Here is an 18,758-nt window from a genome sequence, read left to right on the forward strand (position 1 = left end):
GGGTCTCCCGATGGAGGGGGATGGTGTCAGATTCCCAGGGCTGCTGTGACAAATGACCACAGACTCGGAGCCTTCAACAACAGAAATTTATTTTCTCACGTTTCCGGAGACCAGACGTCCAAAATCGGCATCAGTGGGCTGAGATCACGGTGGGAAGGGCCGCGCTCCCCCCAGAGGCTCCAGGGGAGGGTCCTTCCTGCCTCTGCCAGCCTCTGGGGGCTCCAGGTGTCCTGGGCTTGTAGCTGCATCCCTCCTTCTCTGCCCTGTGTCTGTGTCAATTCTCCCTCTGTCTCCCTCTTATAAGTGACTGCCTTTAGGGCCCAGGGTAGAAAGCCATTTGAGGACGCTATGGGGACAGTAGGGGACACTTGAGCGTGGATGGTGGGTTAGACTGCAGCTCGGTTCTGACGGAGGACCGTGCCTTTAGGAGGTGCCTCCAATGTGCTTCAAGGTGAAGTGGCACCATCTCTGTGGCTCACTCTCAAATATCCACTCACGGAAAAAGATCACACGGTTTTACCTGTTCTAGAATGTCACACAAAGGGACCCCTTTTGTGCCTGGCTGCTTCTACTCTCTGTTGTGTCTGAAATTCATCCACGTCATTGTGTGTTTCAGGGGTTTGTTCTTTCTCATGGCTGCATGGTATTCCCTCGTGTGAATTTGCTCAGTGTATTGACCCATTCTCCTGCTCACGGACAGCAAAAAGAACATATGGAAAGAGGAATGAATCCAGGAATAGGGTGTTCATTGTGCTGTTCTTACAACCTTTCTGTAGGCTCAACTCTTTCAAAAAATCCACAGTGAGACCCACTTTGCCCTATGAGGATGGATATAATCAAAACGAAGAACAACCACAAGTGTCAGTGAGGACGTGGAGAGATTGGAAGCCTCGGGCATTGCTGGTGGGAATGTAAATGGTGCAGCCGCTCTGGAGAACAGTCTGGCAGGTCCTCAAAATGCTAGACACAGAATTATCATACGACCCAGCAATTCTACTCCTAGATATGTAGACGAGAGGAACGAGAACACGTGTTCACACAAAAACCTGTTCACACGTGTCCACAGCAACGTGGTTCACAACAGCCAAAAGGTGGAAATACACAGTGTGTCCACCCACCCACTGGAACATGACGCAGCCATGAAGAGGAGTGAGACCCTGACACAGCCACACCGTGGACGGACCCTGAACACACGACGCTCAGTGAAAGAACCAGACACAGAAGGACACACGGTGTGTTCCCATTGATGTGAAATGTCCAGAACAGGCCCATCCACAGACAGAACGTGGGTTCGTGGTTGTCAGGGGCTTGGGGAGGGGTGGGAGTGACTGCTGATGGGGACAGGGCTTCTTTTGGGGTGATGGGATGTTCTGGAACTAGACAGAGGCGCTGGTTGACAACTCTGCCCTGAAAACACTGGGTTGTACGCTCACGTGGGCGAGTTGTGTGGTGCGTGAATTACACCTCAGTGAAGCTGTTATTAAACAAACTCCAACAACACCAGGCAGGTTCCCAGGCATGGGTCCCATCCCGCCCCACAGGCCCCGTGGCAGCAAGGATGCTGTTCCGAGTCTGCGAGCCGCGCCCTCCGCCCCGTGAGGTCGTGCGTGATCTCACGCCGTCCTCCAGCTTTCCCTGCCTGGCCCACTTTCCAGAGGAGGAGCCGATGACACACAGGGTCCCCCAGGTGCTGGCCTCAGGGCCCGCGTGTGGGGAGACGGGCTGTGGGGACACCCCTGTCTCAGTCGTGGGTCCTGGGGCTCGGGTGTCTGCCACACCCCCAGGTGGTCGTCCTGGGCTGGGAAGAGGGATGGGGAATCCCTGGGGCCCCCAGGAAGGCATCCGTGTCTGGCCGGACCGGTTACGCCCCCAGCGCTCCACTAGGGCCGGCTGGTCTCCTTGTGTTCACCGGAGGCTGTTTAAAGGTGCCGCCTGGGGCCGTGGCCGTAGGACGGGCCGATGGGAGCAGGTGGGCGGGGAGCCCTGGGAGGTGGCCTGGGGGGGCCCTGGGCAAGTTGCTGCCCCTCTCGGGCCTCAGTTTCTCCGCCTATCAGTGACGCCTCTTGGCTCTGAGTCTGAAGGCTCGCTGTGCTCCCCTCTCTGTCTGGGGCACCGCCTGGTGCCCAGCGGGGCTCGGGTGTGTCTGTAAACGACGAGTGTGGGTGTCACATGGGGCCGCCCCATTCCTGCCACCTCGGACGTGCAGCTCAGGACGCCGGGGACAGGGTGCTGGCCTTGGTCATCATCCCTGTCCCCATCTGCCGGCCACGGACACGCCCACGTGTCCATCCTCCTGCTGGCCACATTCCCGCCCCATCCACCCACCTGCCCAGACACCTGTGTGCACACGGCCCCCAGCTGCCCATCTGCTCCCCCCATAGTCCCCCAGCCCACCCCATGAAGCCCCTGCCTGGGTGCCTGGCTCTCAGAAGCTTCAGTCTGGAGGGCGGACAAGTCCCGTCTGGGCATCCCCATCCAGGGGCCCCGGCTGGCCTGGACACTTGGGCCAGAACTTCCATTGCAACCTCCAACCCCGGAGCATCTCCATGTCTCCTTGTCTCTCTGTCTCTCACACATCTCTCTCTCTCTCTCTGTATCTCTGTCTGTCTCAGCCGTCTTTCCCTGCGTCCTGTAGTCTCTGTCTCTCCATCACAGTCTCTCTCCCCGTGACTCTCTGTCTCTGTCTCCATCTCTGTGTCTCTCTCTATCTCTGTCTCTCTCTGTCTGTCTCTTTCTTTGTCTCTCCATCTCTGTCTGTATCTGTCTCTCTATGTCACTGTCTCTCCATCCGTCTCTGTCTCTCCACCTGTCTCCCTGTCTCCATCTCTGTCTCTATCTCTGTCTCCCTGTCTCCATCTCTGTTCCTCTCTCTGTCTCTCTCTCTCTCTGGACCCCGTACCCCTTCCCGTCCCCTCACCCCCGGCCCGCCCCCCGCAGGCGACCCAGTGACTCTGGCCCCGCCCCGCCCCGCGGCCCCGCCCCGCCCCGCGGCCCCGCCCCCGAGCCCTGGCCCCGCCCCCGAGGAGCCCCATTGGCCGGGGCCGGACTCTCCATTGGTCGGCTCCCTGACCCCGCCCCACCCCGCACCCCGACCCGCCCCCTTCGGTGCCGGCCCCGCCCACGCGGCTCCCTATTGGCCCGCGCGGGCTGTGGCTCGGGCGCCCCGCCCCCCGGCCGCGAGCGGCAGAGCCGCGGCCGCGCGGGGCGGCAGGAGCGGGCGGCGAGCGGCGCGCGGGCCATGCGCGGCCGCCTGTGGCTGGGCCTGGCGTGGCTCCTGCTGGCGCGGGCGCCCGGCGCCGCGGGGACCGCAGGCGGGCCGCGGAGACCGCGCAGCTACCCGCACCTGGAGGGCGACGTGCGCTGGCGGCGCCTCTTCTCCGCCACCCACTTCTTCCTGCGCGTGGACCCCGGCGGCCGCGTGCAGGGCACCCGCTGGCGCCACAGCCCGGACAGTGAGTCGCTGGGTCTGCCCGGGGACCGGGGAGGGGGTACAGGGCAGATAGGCGGGCAGTAACAACCACGGCAGCAGTAATGATAACGATGGGCCGGGCCCAACCCACATGGTGCGAGGCTTGGACGGTGGAGGTGGAGGCCCGGAGGAAGCCCCCAGCTCCAGCCCCGGCGCAGCAGCAGAGAAGGGGCTTTCTGGAAGAGCTGAGGTTGGGGTCACTGGGCCCACCACAGAGGGGAAATTGAGACTGCAGGAGGGGCCCCGGAGGAGGCAGAGCCGGGAGCTGAACCCTGGACTCCCTGCCTGCAAAACCCAGCTCAGCTCCTGCCTGCACTGGAGACCCCTCAACTTCCTCCTAGACACCCATTTGGCAGATGAGAACACTGAGGCACAGGGAGGAGATATGACCTGCCCAGCTGACACGGCCAGGGGCGTGGGGTTGCTGGAGCTCCTCGATGCCCAGAACCCCATAGAGTTGGAGTCATTGTCCCTGCTGCCCCGCCCAGCAAACAGTAGGCGCTCAGCAAGTGTTTGTGGAATGTATGAGGCAAGAGGACACAGGAGCAAAGAGAGGGGCGGTTGGGGACCGCTGGGAGACCAGGACAGTCAGCGACCCCACGGGCCCCCCAGTCTCCTCACAGCTCTGAGGCCAGGGTAGGCGAGCTGGGGGGCCAAGCTCATCGCTGACGGCCCCCAAATCTCCACCGTCAGGGCAGATAATCACCCTTCCTGTCCCAGCTGCTTGCAGCTGAGGCTCCCAAAGCCCTCATTAGGCTCGCCCGACGAGGGCGATGACTGGGGACTGGCTGGGCCTGTCCATCGGTGGTGGGCACGGCCAGGTAGGGTGGCCTGGGGCTGGGGGGGCCTGGCTCTGCCAGGTGACCTGGGACAGTGGCTGCTTCTCTCCGAGCCTCGGTTTCTCCATCAAGGCCGCAGTAGGGGGAACCGACGATGGCGGCTCCGCGTGGGTGGGGCTTGGAGTGCTGCCTCCTTCCTCGATTCGGTGGTTGTGAGCTGGGCTGCACTGGGGAGGGACATAGCGGTGACCGGGACAGCCCATATCAGGGCTCCCAGAGCAGAGAGAAAGGCAGTCACCCGAGGGAACGAGCAAGATGGTAACAGACGCGGCATATGTTACGGGCCGACGTTCAGGAGGTCCGGGGCCCTCTCCGAGGAGGTGGGCCTGGGTTGAGCCTCATATGGAGAGGAGCTGGCCGTGCACAGGAGGAGCTGGGTGCCTGGCCAAGGAAATGCAGAGGCCCCGTGGGGCATGGGGTGAGCTCCCCGTTGCCTCTGGCATCCAAGTCCCGCCTGAAGACCAGAGGGCAAGGCCTGGGCTCCAGATGCAGCCCCAGTGCACGGGTGGAGCCGAGAGTGTGGGCAGCGGCCCGTCCCCCAGCTCTGCTTCGCCAGACAGGAAATGTAGGCTCAGCACAGGCCGGACACAAGGTGGGTGCGTGGGAAATGCTCTCTGGATGGATGGATGGATCAGAGGGCACGCGGTGGCAGCCAGGCCAACAGCCCCTCCCCACAGGTGTCCTGGAGATCCGCTCCCTCCGAGTGGGCGTCGTGGCCCTCAAGGCTGTGCACAGCGGCTTCTACGTGGCCATGAGCCGCCGGGGCTGCCTCTACGGGTCGGTGAGTGTGAAGGCGGGGAGGGGTGTCCGGCGGGCGGGAGGGGTGTCCGGTGTCCTGGGAGGGGTGTCTGGCGGGTGGGAGGGGTGTCCGGTGTCCTGGGAGGGGTGTCTGGCGGGTGGGAGGGGTGTCCGGTGTCCTGGGAGGGGTATCTGGCGGGCGGGAGGGGTGTCTGGCGCCCGCTCACCCGCCCGCCCCACAGCGGGTCTGCACCGTCCACTGCAGGTTCCGGGAGCGCATCGAGGAGAACGGCTACAACACGTACGCCTCAGTCCGCTGGCACCGCCGCGCCCGGCCCATGTTCCTGGCACTGGACGGGCAGGGGGCCCCGCGGTGCGGTGGCCAGACACGGCGGCACCACCCATCCACCCACTTCCTGCCCATCCTGGTGTCCTGAGGCCCCAAGGGGCCATGGGGAATGGCCTGATGGAGGTTCCAGAAAACGCTGGAGCTGAACAGCCAGGGCGGAAGGCCGGAGGAGGCCCAGGCTGTGGCCGAGCACGTGTGCAGTCACTTGTTTCTCTCACAAGCATTAATGGAGTGCCTGCTGTGTGCGGGACCCCCACAGATGCAGCCTGGCCCAGGGAGCTGCCGTCTGAGTCTGCGGGGAGTTGGACACCGAGCTGAGCAGGGCCATAGGTGTCCAGTCCTGAGCTGGAGGGCGAGGCAGCCCCGACAGGGCACCTCCCGGGCTGGAGACGGAAGATGTGGCCATGCGGCTGTCGGAAGGTCCAAGAAGGGCACTCCGGCTGGGACGCACTGAGCAGAGGCTGGGAGGTGGAAGAAGCTGGGGCAGCGAGGGGTCTGGGGACCAGGGAGGGGGCCACATGGACACACCACGGAGTGACAGGTCCTGGTCCCAGGCCCTGTGGACATGTCACCTCACGTGGCCGAGGAACTTTGCGGATGGATTAACTTGAGGCCCCTGAGATGGGGGACGACCCTGGATCCCCGGGGGCCCAGTGTCATCACAGGGTCCCCATCAGAGGGAGGAGGAGGGTCAGAGGCTGTGCGCTGGCTGCGGGCTGTGCAGACGGAGGAAGAGGCCCCGAGCCCAGGATGCGGCGCCTCTAGAAGCTGGAAAAGGCAGGAGACGGTTCTCCCTGGAGCCTCCGGGAGGACAGCCCTGCGCACACCTGGAGTTTAGCCCAGTGGGACATTGTCGGACCCCCTGACCTCCAGGACTCTGAGGTGACGAATGTGTGTGACTCATCACAGCCACCATGGGAAGCATGGACAGTGTCTGAGATCCAACGAAAATGTCTTCAGAGCTGCTGGGTCCTCGGGGGGCAGGCTGGGGGCTCCATGTCCCCCAGGGAGGGGTGGACGCCTGGCACCGAGCCCCTGGCCCGGGGGGGGGGTCCAGCAGCCAGGATAGGGGGCTAAGAGGCAGGTTCAGACCCCGGCTCTGGGCCATTCCGTTCAAGCCTCAGTTTCCCTTCTATAAAACAGGGATAAGGGGACCATTTACCACACAGAATGTGTGGGGACCAACTGGGGAACCCCTCCTAAGCCAGGTGGGACACCCCACCCGTCCTGGCCTCACCCCCCCACTTAACATACAGAGAGCAGAGTCAGGGGCACCTCTGGGGGTGCAGACTGGACGCCCACTTTGGTCAGGGCCAAGGGTTCCCCTGGTGACCCTGTGCTTAGGAATGGCCCCCATGAACGGGAGTGCGGTGGGCTGCCATGGGGTCCCTCGCCAGGCCCCCGTTCCCTCGCAGACGGGGTTTCCGGCCTCATGTCTGCGAGGCAGGGGGTTGACCGGCACTGGCCCGCACCCAGGCGCGGCGGGGACAGCGGTGGGGACGGTGTGGGCTGGCGCAGAAGGAAGACGCCGACCGCCGGCTTCTCTTTCTGAGAAGGTGTATTTTTAAACAGCTTTCGAGATACACGAACTGTTTCCTTTAGACAGTGCCCCTCGGAGCGTGCGGTTCTCCTCCTCCTCCTCCTGGTTCTGCTGGCCGACCTCAGGTCCGATCCCCCGCACTCGCTCGGGGTGGCCGAGGCCCGCGGGCGGCATCCCCCGTCCTTGCACACACCATGCAGGGCCGCGAGTGAGCTCAACGTCCATTTATTTCAAAGCAGTAATAATTTAAAATTATAAAAACCTTTCCACCGCGGGACACGTAGGGGTGGGATGAGCGGCCACGGGACGGGGAAGCGGGGACACGGGGGCCACACGTGCCCGCCCCTCTGCTGGCCTCAGGACATCCTGGGAGGCTGAGCACCCCGCAGCAGGAGGCGGCGGGTCCTCCAGCCTCCGCCCGTGGCTGGGCGCGGCCGGCCCCACAGTCCTGGGGCCACGGGGCCTCCCGGGCGCGGGCTGAGGCCCTGTGCGCGCGTGGGGCAGGCTCAGGCACTGCCGGCTGGGTTCTCACTGCCCGGAGAGCTGGAGGAGGATGAGGAGGAGGACGAGGAGAAGCCCACGCCGCCCAGGCCCGGCGGGTTGGTGGCCGTGTTCTGTCCTGTGAGGCTCTTCCGGCAGACGGGGCAGCTGTCGTGCTTCAGGGGGACAGGGGGGACGGGGGGTCAGCGGCGGCGGGGCGGGGGGGGGCGCGCCCGCCCGCCGGCTCACCTGCTCCAGCCAGGGCACGATGCAGCCGTCGTGGAAGAGGTGGTTGCAGGGCAGCTGGCGCACGCGCTCGCCCAGCCGGTAGTCGTCCTTGCACACCGGGCACTCCAGTCCACAGCCTGCGGGGGGAGGGGGGGGGGTGAGCCCGGGACCCGCACGCAGCCCCACCCGAAGTCCCCGGGGGGGACACGACAGGCGACAGGAGCCTCCCCCAGGCCACCCTCGTCCGCCGCGGGCACCCACCTACGTGCTCCTCGGTGACGGGGACGGTGGGGAGGGCCTGGATCTTCTCCTTGTCGGCGGGCGGGGGGCCCGTGTTCTCAAACTGGTTGAGCAGCTAAAAGACAAGAGACGGGCTGGGCGGGCGCGCCCCCTGTGGGAGCACCGAGGCCCTTCGTCCTGGTCCCCAGACGACCTGGGCTCAGAGGTCAGCACTCCCAGGGCCCCCTCAGCTCCTGCCATCCTGCCCCTCTCATCAGGGTCACCTCGCAGCCGGGGCCCGCAGCCTGGGGGACGGCACAGCCCTCCGGGGGGTGGTCCCACCTGGGGCTCAGCCACACCCAGGGGCCGTGTCCCAGGGACAACACTCCATGGGTTCGGTGGCAAAGGACCCTGATGGGCGATATCCCGCCTCACAAGTGTCACCGAGGTCACAAGGAACACATGCCTGAAGACCCGTGGGAGGGAGTGAGGGGAGCGGGGACGAGCGGGGGCCCCGTCCATCCAGCCCTCGGGGGACGCGGCCATGAGCTGGGTCCCAGGAAGGGGGCGGCCCCCCCCATACCTGCGTGATGATGGCGTCCAGGCCGTTGGCCCCCCAGGCGTAGTCCATCGGGTTCGAGTGCAGGACGCCCCTGGGCAGAGAGGTGGGAGGTCGGGGTTCAGGGGCGGAGGACTGGGCGGGCGGGTGACCCCCTACTCACCAGGGGCCCAGGCCCAGGCTGGGGACGGCAGCCGGAGTGATGATGCCGTTGACCAGCTGCTGGATGATCCTGGAACAGAGTGTGCGGCGGTCAAGCCCGGGCAGAGGCAGGACGTGCGTCTGCATGCAGACTCTCGCATCCAGAGGCCGTGTTCTCAACCGTAAGACACCGCGAGGAGTGGGATCGACAAGAGGACCGGGGAGGCCCCTCGCCTGTCACCACCCCGACGCCCCCTCACGACAGGAGCGTTCTGGGCACCCGGAGGGGCCGCGAGCCCTGGGGTCAGCCCCGCTGTTCACAGCGGCCCCACAACACGCCGGCCAAGGTAACTGGGAGGTCACAGTGGACCCAGAGCCTGAGCCGGGTGGCGTGGGGGCCGCGGACGCCCAGGCATCAGGGATGGGCCGTGGCCTGAGCCAGAAAGTCCTCCCGCTCTGAGAGAGGGTACCGAGCAGGGGGTTCCGTGTGGTGAGCCCGAGGCAGGTGGGGGCGGGGGCCTCTCTGGGGCCGGTCAGGCCACAGTCCATCCAAAGAGCTGAGCGAGACCCTGTCTCCTGGCGGACGTGCGCTCGGTTATTCACGTTCTGGTGGACGGCGGCCCCTCCTGTGTCCCCAGTTAGAGAGGCCGTCCCGGCGCCGATCCCGCACACGGGCGGGAGCTGTGGCTCTGTGGAGCCAGGGGCGTTGGGGGGTGCAGACCCCTCTCAGCGGGACGAGGGGGCACCCAGCGGACACGAGAACCCGCCCTGTCCAGTTCCAGCCCCACTTCGGGCCCACGCCCCCACCTGTACCCCACCCCACATGGTGGGTTCGGGCAGCCCTGCTCGCACCCCCGGGACCCGTTCTGCCCAGAGGATGGCCAGGAGCCAGCGCCACATCCTGAGCTCACAGAACCTTCTGGAAGGTGGATGCCGCTCTGCCCAAGCAGGGGTGGGCAGGCCGGCGGCCGCGAGCGCCTCGCTCACCCTTCCAGCGTGGGGACGCCCTCGTGCCGGCCGGGGGCCCGCCGCGCAGTGAGGCGGGCGCGGGGCTGCCGGGCGCCATAGCGGTGCCGCGAGGGCTGCTCCCTGTCGCGACGGCCCTCGGGGTCCCGGCCGTCGTCCGGCTGCGCCCCGGGCGGCAGCGTGGGCAGCTCAAAGCTGTCGTCAAAGATGCCGAAGGCGAACTGCCCGTAGCCCTGCGGCAGCGTGAAGAGGTGCTGGTCCACGTTCTGGGGGAGCAGGGGCGCCGTGACCGCGGGCAGGAGCCCGGCACCGCCCCACCTGCCGGGCCCAAGGAGACGCGAGACACGGGGGTCCCGGCGCGGGGGACGCGGAGAAGGGGCAGCCCCCCACCCCGGGCCGGGCGGGCGAGAGAAACCCCGTGGGGAGCCCGGCACCAGCCCCTCAGAGGGAGGCCGCAAGACAAGGGGCCGCGCCGTGCCCCCGCGAACAAGGGGCGCCGCCGTGGTCTGGGCGGCCGCACACTCACCTCGAACGGCTGCCTGGCCTGGTCCGAGGGGGCCGCGGAGGGGGCGGAGCTGCTCTCGGCACTCCTGGGGGACGCGGCGGTCAGCGGCGGGCCTCCCTCAAGGCCCCCACCCGCTCAGGAGAGTCTCACGGCGGAGACCCCCGCCAGCCCCTCGCCCCCGGGGGCCGTGTTACCTGGTCTCTTCCGGAAGCTCCTCGATGAAGCCGGACTCGCATCTCGGGCAAATGTAGTCCTGCGGAGGAGAGGCAGGTGAGGGACGCAGCCCGTGGAGCCTGCCTGGCGCGGCGTGGCGAGCGGCAGGGACAGGTGTGACCGCCCCGCCCCCGCGCCCCGGGTCTGGCAGCCTGTGCGCCCCTCGGCGGCAGACGCGGTTTCAGGGCTGCCCTGGGCCACGCCTGCCGGCGAGGGCTCTAACAGTCCTGCAGCAAACAGGCCGGCAAGCGGTCCCCGACTGACGGGGACCCGAGGACGTTCCGAGTGACCCCCACGCTCGTGAAGGAGACGTGGCCCCGGGAGACGGGGCGCGAGCGCTGTCTGTGGGGCTCTCCGGGCCTCAGACAGCTCAGCTCCCAGGACGGCGGCCACCGAGGGCAGGAAGCACCACCAGGCAGAGGAACCGGCCTATGGACGCCCCATGGCGGCACTTCTAGAACCTTCTGGCAGCCCCAGCACACGGCCTGCGACCCCAGGCGCACTGACTATGCCCCTTCGAGGCCCTCCGCCCTCCCCAGGCCCGCCGGCCAGCAAAGACGGAGAGCAAAAGACCCGGGACGGGGATGGGGAGGAACATCAGCACCAAAACCACGCCCACATGTGTCAGTTGGGGCCGCCCGGGCGTCCCTGAGACCCCACAAACGGGGTGGGACACTAGTCCAAGGCCTGCTTACCCCCCGAGTGCTGAGAGGAAGAAGGTGGTGCTGTTTACAGTCAGGGCCAGGCGCAGGGACTGCGGCCCACCCTCAGCAGGGAGCCACACCAGAGGTGGCACACGTGGGCCTTCCCTGCAGACTCCTGGGGCAGCGCCTGGCACCTCCGTCACGACAGTGCACGCCACGGCCCCCACCTGCTCCTGCTGCCAAAGCAAAGGGGGGTCGGGGTCAAAGGCCCCCGTCTGAGCCGAGTGGGGGGGGCGGGTGGGAGCCGCACGTGGCGCCGGGACTCTAGTCCAGAATGTAAAGCAACCTCACAGCCCAACAACGGGAAGACGAAACAGCCGGTTATAAAACATCTACGAAAGTAGACTTTTTTCCAAAGACACAAGACGGCAGCGAGCCGACAGCAGAGCTCAGCACCGTGAGCCCAACCCCAGTCCACACCTGCTGGGCGGCCGGGCTCAGACCTGGTCACCAGGGTCGGAGGAGCGAGGAGGTGGGGACGGGGAGCAGGCAGCCTCTCTGGGGACAGTCGGCAGGTCCTCAGGAAACTAAACAGTCACCACGTGACCTTGCAGTTTCGCTCCTAGGGCCCGTGCCTGAGGGAAATGCACACACACGCCCACAGACCTGCACGTGTCCACAGAAACACGACTCATGACAGTCAATAGTGGACATAACCCCAGCGTCCATCAGCAGGTGATGGATCCACACAATGTGCACACCCACACACTGGAATATGACGCAGCCATGAAAAGGAGTGAGGCCCTGACACAACCACACTGTGGATGGACCCTGAACACACGATGCTCAGTGAGAAAACCAGACACGGAAGGATGCACGGTGTGTGATTCCATTGATGTGAAATGTCCAGAACAGGCACATCCACAGACAGAAAGCGGGTTCATGGTTGTCAGGAGCTGGGGAGGGGACGGAATGTCCTGGAATTAGGCAGAGGGAACAGGGGCAGGGCCCTGAGTGAACTGAAAACACCTTAAGCGGGTGGGTCGTCTGTCAATAAAGCCGTCACAAGAAACATTGAGGCCAGCGGCCATCGCTCCCCTGAGAGGGGTGTGGGGCTCCCCAGCTGGTCGCTCCCCCTGACGCCCTCCCACTGGCCCCAGCCTGTTGTTCTCGTCTCACAGGGCACAAGGCAGCCGCACGAGGCCGTGAACGGGCCCGCATTCCTGCTGCATTGGGGAGCCGGGAGAGAGCGACAGACACGGGCAGACGCGGCCACAGGTGAGGCCACGGTGAGGACACCGGGAATCAGACCCCTAACCCTGAGGGACGAGGTCACGGAGAAACCTGAAGTCTGCCCGTCTCCAACACCAGGGTGGTCCTGACCGCCCCGGCTCAGGGTCCCGGAAGGCAGGGCCTCGGGAGGAGCCGTGTCTGCACCCAGGCCTCCGCCCTCCCGGCCGGCCCTCGGTTGGCCCTGCTGGAGAGTGTGGCTCCTCCTCCACCATCAAGGCTTCCTGCCTGTTGCGTCGTCGCCCTCCGGGTCCCCTCCTGGAACCCGACCGCCCTACGTCCCCGTCTCTGCTCCCCCTGCACGGTCAGCTCCAGGACGACCGGCCGGCCGCTCCGCGCCCATGGGTCCCCGCCCTCCGCCCACCTGGGCCTGCACACGTCCCTCTGCAGAGCGTTGTCCCCATATCTACCTTGTCGCCCCCTCGCGGAAGTCGGGTCTCTGCTCAACCGTCACCTGCCGGCTGCCAGCCTCGGTCTCCCCACCTGCAAACGGAGGACGGCCTCAGCCGCGGCCCCGAGGGCTGTGGCTCCACTGCTGGGTGGTCAGCGCCGGCCCCGTGCTCCCGTCCCCACGCGAGACCCCCCCTCAAATGCCAGGCGGCCCCAGCGCGCGGGCAGTGGGGAAGGGACTGGATGGACATCTCCCAGTGCGGTCCTCCGAGGGCACGGCCCAGAGGGCTTCTTAGGTGGGGGTGGCCAATGGCAGAAACCCGCGTCCCAGCAAGGGGGCCCTGGGGCGGAGTGTGAGCCCCACGGGGGCAGAGCCCGCCTCCCGGGTGGGGGACCACCCCTCTCGCTGGGCCTGACTGGTGGGCGCCCGTCCCTGGCCGTTGGCTCTGCCCGTCCTCGGAGGAGACGAAAGGGAAGGGGACCGCCCCAGCACCATTACAATGACAACAACGGGGCCAGAGCACCGAGGATGGACGCACAAATAGACGGACACTAAAGTCACTGAGCACTCAGCCCCCAGGACGCACGTGGCGAGTGCAATCCAGCCCCTCCTGGGTGACGGAGGACACGGGGCTCTGAAGGGCAGGGACCTGCCCAGGTCACCCAGGCCAGCTGGGGCGGCCCTCGGGACAGGCACCACCCTCATTCCCATGCTCCTCACGCCACGCGGACGGGGGGCCCACAGCCAGGTGAAGTCGGGGAAACCGAGGCAGGAGCTGGAGAGACGACTGCCCGCTCCACGGTGTCCTCGGCCTCCGTGGGCCCAGGCCCCTCGGGGAGGCGGGGCTGCATCAGGGACCACGGACGTGACGGGACGCCCACAGCCGACCCCCGCGGGCCCCCTCAGATGTCACTGGGGAGACGCCTGCCCTGACCGTGGGAAGAGCTGCCCAGCCATCACTGTCCCCACCGCACTGCGCTTTCTCTCGTTTCGGCAGGTGCCATACGCGGCACATTCACGCCGGTCTGTCCCCCCAGGCATCTGTGGCGCCACGCACACTGCTGGGGGCCGTGTGCAGAGCTGCAGGGACCGTGTGTCACCTGAGGCCCGCCACGTGCCACCAACGTGTCCGTCACACACACAGACCCAGCGCCTGACCCCACCTTCCTCCGCCGTCAAGCTGCCACGGGCGAGCCTGCCATGCTGCGGCCCCGCCTCGCCTCGGCCTCCCGAGCGCACGAGGCCCAGAGGCACAGCCCCAGTGCCCCCAGGCATGGCTCTGCCCCGTGCCCCATCCAGCCACCTCTCTGGGCTCGGCCCACCTCTGCCCACCACTGCCCCCAGACCCCACGGCACCCGTGTCTCTGGGCTCCCTGGCGTCCCCAGGGCCCGACCTCAGCTCCGGGCTCTGCCCTTCCGCCTTGGAGCGGCTGCAGCCGGCCCTGTCCCGACTTCCCCGTGGACTGCTTCTGCAGCCGCAGAGCGCGCGCCTCGTGAAGGGGCCACACGAGGCGTCCAGCACAACGTGGGCACACAGAGCGGTCAGCTGGCCAGAGAGCCCCGCCTGAGGCCACAGGGGCAAGGACAGAGGATGGGTGGACGGGGGTGTGGAGTGAGCAAGGCAGGCGACCCGTGCGGCTGGGGGGGGTCCCACGGCCTCGCCCCCCACAGCCTCCCAGCCCCGCCTGATCACGCGCTCAGGGACCCTGCACCCACAGGGACGGAAGCAGGGCCACCCGAGGACCAGCCTGTGACGAGGAGCTTGGGCGTGAGGACCCCAGACAGCCACCGCTCAGTCCTCTGCGGGAACCTGCGCTGACGGAGGCCTGACGCCTGGGCGAGCCCTGGGGACAGAGCGCGGCAGGTCCCTGCCCGCTGACGCTCCACGTCCACGCCCTGCTGTCATGGCCCCCAAACCAGCAGGCGGGCCGTGTCTCCAGCGCTTCTGGGAGGATCGAGTCCAGGCCTGTGCGCCAGCGGCCCGTCTGGTTCCTGCTCCCACACGCCCGCTCAGCTGGCCGCCTGCCTGCCCCTGCCGCTCAGGGAGTCCCACGTGCGCTCCCCCTGGGCCCCATGGAGCGCACGCGGATCATCTCACTATGCCCGTCCGACAGGCGGGGACACCGAGGCCCAGGCAGGTTGAGCACCTCACCCGGAGATGCACGGGAGGGAAGCGCCGAGCTGGGGCGGTCTCCGTCCCATCCCACCTGCCGTAGTCCAGGGGCCTGAGAAGGTGCCCGACCACAGCCAGTCCCCCCGTGGTCGGGAGGAGCAGCTGCATAAAAACCCGACCACACGCCGTCCTAGCGACTCAAATGGGGCAGGTTTCCCATCAACAGAAGTCCCCGTCTCAGGGGCATGAGTGCTGGCAGGGACCCTCCACCGCCCTAGTTAACAGCCAACCTTCCCTCCCCAGGACACTAGGTGTGCCCCCTATTAATAAGGCCACTCGGTCTACGGGGCCTCCCCGAATCCCGCTCCAAACCCGCAGGCAGGCGCCCCTCCTGCCTGTGTTTGCTCTGACCCGGTTTACCAACGTTCCCAACCAAACGTTTGCCACCACTTGTTCTAGGCAGCTCTCTGACCAGCCTATGAACTCTGGAGGCAAAGGTCAAGGCTACCTTGTCGCCATGGGATTCTGTGACCAGGAAGGTCCTCCCCAGCCCAGTGACACTCAGAAGAGGTCAGGGTCCTCCTGGTCCAAGGCCATATGGCCAGGCGGTGGCCACACCTGGCCAGGACTCAGGCTCTGTGCAGGCCCAGAGCAGCTCCCCGCGCATGCAGACTGCCCAGCCCCGCACAGGGCCACAGCCCGGGCCTCCCCCGGCTCTCGACAGGCCGCTCCGGGGCGAGCCTGGGGCCTGGGGCCTGTCACGGGCTCACAGCAGCTGCGACGGGCTGCACGCACCGACCCGGGCTGGCGGGCCGTCTGGCCCCCTCCTGCCACCGTCGAGACAGACCCAGAGCTGGGGCGCAGGAAGCCGGAAGAGACAGAAGCAGGACTTCCGGGAGGCTGCAGCGGGGAGCGGGGCCAGCCCCGGCTCCCCCAAGTGCGCGCTCGCACGCCCCAGATCTTTCATTTTCCCTCCTTCCGGGAGGGGAAGCCCCTCGCCTCCGGGAGCCCCACCACCTGCCCCTTCCCTCCTCCGGGGCGCAGGCCCCGCTCTGCACCCCAAACCCCGCCTGCAGCTCGCTCTCGCCCGCGGCTGGGATGACGCCCACCGACTCCTCCTGCCCCCCCCAGACCCCCCAGCAGCAGCAAGCCCTCCTCCCAGGGACTCCGCAGCGGGAAAGCGCAGGACTAGGAGTCCGGCTCCGAAATCGGAGCAGCCTCCGCCGCCCACCGGCCGGAGACTGCGGGCTCCGTGACCCGCGGCCCCTTCCCCGTCGGCGGGCGGGCGTGTGCGGGGCGCTCCGGTGCCACCTCCTCGTCCCCCAGTTCCCCGCGCGCACGGCCGGAGGACGGCCGGCACCGCCGCCGGCCCTGCACCGGGCGGGGGACAGCGGCCCGCCGCCCGCCGGCGCCATCAGGCCGGCTCGGGAACGCAGCCCGGCCACGCGCCCGCCGCCCCGGGTCACGCGCGCCCGCGGGCCTCAGTTTCCCGCCGGGGCCCCCGCGGCCCCGCGCCCCCGCCGGGCCTCACCGGCAGGCGCGGCACGATCTCCACCGAGCAGCAGTGGCAGAAGTACCGTCCGGGCTGCGGCGACGCCTCGGCCATGGCCACCGCCGCCTCCTCCGCGCCGCCCGCCCCCCGCGCGGCGCCAGCCGCCGGCCGTTTGCTGCTCCCTCGCCGGCCGACGCGCCCGCGCACGCTCACGCACGGCACGCACGCCAGGCACGGCGTGGGTCGGGGAGCGCGGGCGCGCGGCAGGCGGCGGCCCCGGCGACGGTGGCCGCCGAGGAGCAAACGAGGCGCGGGCGCCTCTCTAGCGGGGCGCCGGGCAGGGGGCGGGGCCAGGCCCAGAGGGTGCGGAGGAGGCCGAGGGGCGGAGCCTGAGAGGGGCGGGACCCAGTCTCCTTGGCAACCTGGATCAGGGCGTGGCGTTGATCTGGGGGCGGGGCCAAGCCTGGAGGGTGCGGAAGGGGCCGAGAGGTGGAGCCCGAGGGGGCGGGGCCTAGTCTCCTTGGCAACCTAGAGGAGGGAGTGGTGGAGGAGCTGGGGGCGGGGCCAGGCCCGGAGAATGCGGAAGACGCCGAAGGGCGGAGCCTGAGAGGGGCGGGGCCCAGTCTCCTTGGCAACCTGGGTCGGGGCCTGAGGGTGGAGCTGGGGGAGGGGCCCGGTACGGAGAACGCGGAAGAGGCCGAGGGGCGGAGCCTGCGGGGGCGGGGCCGAGTCTCCCTGGCAACCTGGATCAGGGCGTACGGTTGGAGCTGGGGGTGGGGCCAGGCCCGGAGGCTGCGGAGAGGGCTGAGGGGCGAGGCTTGCGCGGGGCGGGGTCGTCCCCAGCTCCTCCAATACCTGCAAAGGCCCGTATTGCCCTCATTACTTCTCCTACGTCTGGTCCCACCGTTCTCTGCCCTCTCTGTCCTCACTGCTCCTGGGTCGCCCGGCGGGCTCTCACCCCCGGGCGTTTGCACTGGCTGTGCCCCTGCGGGGTGCACCGTCCCCAGACACTCGCATGGCTTTCTTCTTCGCGTCTTTCAAGTCTGCTCAAACGTCTCACCCGTTGAGCAGCTCATCTCGATAGCACTTGTTTCCACCTGGTGGATGTAGGGTCAGCTGCACGGCAGAAGGCATTTTGTGTCTTGTTCCTGGCTGGACTCAGGCATTCGGTGAACGCGCGTTGAGCGAATGCCGACGGGAGACCCCTTCCTGGGTCGAGGGACGGCTGCCCTCCGAGCCGCAGAGTGACCAATGGATAAGACAGTCGGAGGCCTGCGAGTGTGGCCTCGTTTCCATGGTGCTCTGGGGTCTGACAGCCCAGGGGGCCCCTGGGGTGGGGAGAGGGCAGGAAACCTACCCCCCCCCCAAAAAAAATTAATCAGCAGAAACCGCATTATCACCCAACGCAGGCCTGGATCATCTCTGACCAGCCACGCATTTATGTCTTTATCCACTCAACAGACATCCATTGAGCACCTGCTGCATGCCAGACCCCATGCTGGGCGCCAGGACACAGCAGGGGGAACGACAGACTCAGCGGGCAATCACTTTGGTCTGAAATCCTCCAGGGCTTGGGGGGGACAGCTGGATCAGACACTCCCAGCAGTATGAGGTCGAGCCAGGGGGTGAGTCCCTAGGGTGGCCTGGGGAGACAGACAGGGCTTCCTAGGGGAGGGGGCATTGAAGCCAGGGCTTTGAGGAATGAATAGGAGTTAGTTGCAGTTGGGCCTCCTGCAGAAGGGAGCATTGGAGCCAGGATGTTGAGGAATTAAAAACTGGAGCTTGTGTATAACGGGTCTTGAATGCCAAGAGGCTACGGGCAGGGACTGGTCTGCCAGGCACAGTGTGCTCCCCTGTCAAGGCTCAGGAGTGCGTCCAAGCCATTCCTTCTCTGACCACCATGCCGGCCCCATCACTGGGAACCCAGGAATCCCCAGGTCCTTTGCCTCAGGCCCCTCATGCCCAGCCCCTGGCTCATTTCATGTTCAAATCCCAACAAGCCCCACTGGCTGTGTGACCCTGGGCAAGAAACTTAACCTCTCTGAGCAGGTGGCAGAAACTGCCTGCCAGGGTTTTAGGACTGGATGAGGCTTGGGCACCCCTGGCACCTCCTCAGACCTCACTCGGCCCTGCTGCCTGCCCGAAGTTCATCACCCTTCGCCCGCCCCTCCCCAGCCCAGCCTCGTTGGCCCCCTTGGGTGGGCCATGCCCTCTGCTGGGAATACTCTTCCCACTGCCCCTCTCTTTCCCCTGCGTCTCAGGAGGATGCCCGGCCTCTTCCTGGGGGAGCCCCCTCCCCTACTGAACCCCACTGCCCAGCGCCCTCTTCCTTCCCCCACGGCCACCCCCAGATCCAGGAGTTATCCATGGTGGCTCCCCACGCGTGAGGCCAACACCCAGCATACATACAGTCGGTGCTCAATAGATTCTTGAATGATTGAACCATTAGCGAGTGCCTGCTGTGTGCCAGGCCTGACACTGAATCCTCACACAAGCACCATGACATGGGGTCAATTAAGACGCCCATCTCACGGATGGGGAGGCTGAGCCCCCCAGCCACCCTGGGACCACGGCACCGGAAC

The 18,758-nt window shown here is 66.9% G+C and overlaps 3 protein-coding genes across 6 annotated transcripts in view; 2 read left to right on the forward strand and 1 right to left on the reverse strand.

The window, feature by feature from the left end:
- BSG (basigin (Ok blood group)) overlaps positions 1–18,758 on the forward strand; it is a 92,832-nt gene that overhangs the window by 53,567 nt on the left and 20,507 nt on the right. The gene's annotated exons all lie outside the window — the stretch shown is intronic.
- FGF22 (fibroblast growth factor 22) lies at positions 3,239–5,883 on the forward strand. Of its 3 annotated transcripts, none has more exons than XM_058537786.1 (3): positions 3,239–3,452; positions 4,986–5,089; positions 5,312–5,883. In XM_058537786.1, the coding sequence occupies exons 1-3, from the start codon at positions 3,239–3,241 to the stop codon at positions 5,711–5,713; spliced, it is 720 nt and encodes a 239-aa protein (XP_058393769.1). In that variant the 3' UTR covers positions 5,714–5,883. The 3 variants fall into 3 exon arrangements, with proteins under 3 accessions (XP_058393769.1, XP_058393768.1, XP_058393767.1); XM_058537785.1 differs by having other exon boundaries at positions 5,289–5,544; XM_058537784.1 differs by lacking the exon at positions 3,239–3,452 and having other exon boundaries at positions 3,528–5,089; positions 5,289–5,544.
- Positions 7,145–16,341, reverse strand: RNF126 (ring finger protein 126). Of its 2 annotated transcripts, none has more exons than XM_058537771.1 (9): positions 16,216–16,341; positions 10,228–10,286; positions 10,055–10,118; positions 9,550–9,761; positions 8,585–8,653; positions 8,446–8,515; positions 7,905–7,998; positions 7,665–7,780; positions 7,145–7,591 (listed from the first exon to the last, which is right to left on the reverse strand). In XM_058537771.1, the coding sequence occupies exons 1-9, from the start codon at positions 16,288–16,290 to the stop codon at positions 7,442–7,444; spliced, it is 909 nt and encodes a 302-aa protein (XP_058393754.1). In that variant the 5' UTR covers positions 16,291–16,341; the 3' UTR covers positions 7,145–7,441. The 2 variants fall into 2 exon arrangements, with proteins under 2 accessions (XP_058393754.1, XP_058393753.1); XM_058537770.1 differs by having other exon boundaries at positions 9,550–9,794; positions 16,216–16,339.

The sequence above is a fragment of the Diceros bicornis genome, unplaced genomic scaffold, assembly GCF_020826845.1.
Source record: "Diceros bicornis minor isolate mBicDic1 unplaced genomic scaffold, mDicBic1.mat.cur scaffold_67_ctg1, whole genome shotgun sequence".
NCBI classification, from domain to species: Eukaryota; Metazoa; Chordata; class Mammalia; order Perissodactyla; family Rhinocerotidae; genus Diceros; species Diceros bicornis.

Coding starts and splice junctions, on each gene's coding strand:
- RNF126 (XM_058537770.1), bottom strand. CDS start 16,290: ATGGCCGAGGCGTCGCCGCAGCCCGGACGGTACTTCTGCCACTGCTGC. Junction 8,516..8,584: donor AGCCTGGGCCTGGGCCCCTG/GTGAGTAGGGGG, acceptor CTCTCTGCCCAG/GGGCGTCCTGCACTCGAACC. Junction 7,999..8,445: donor TGGACGCCATCATCACGCAG/GTATGGGGGGGG, acceptor CTTGTCTTTTAG/CTGCTCAACCAGTTTGAGAA.
- FGF22 (XM_058537786.1), top strand. CDS start 3,239: ATGCGCGGCCGCCTGTGGCTGGGCCTGGCGTGGCTCCTGCTGGCGCGG. Junction 3,453..4,985: donor CTGGCGCCACAGCCCGGACA/GTGAGTCGCTGG, acceptor CCCTCCCCACAG/GTGTCCTGGAGATCCGCTCC. Junction 5,090..5,311: donor GGGGCTGCCTCTACGGGTCG/GTGAGTGTGAAG, acceptor CGTCCACTGCAG/GTTCCGGGAGCGCATCGAGG.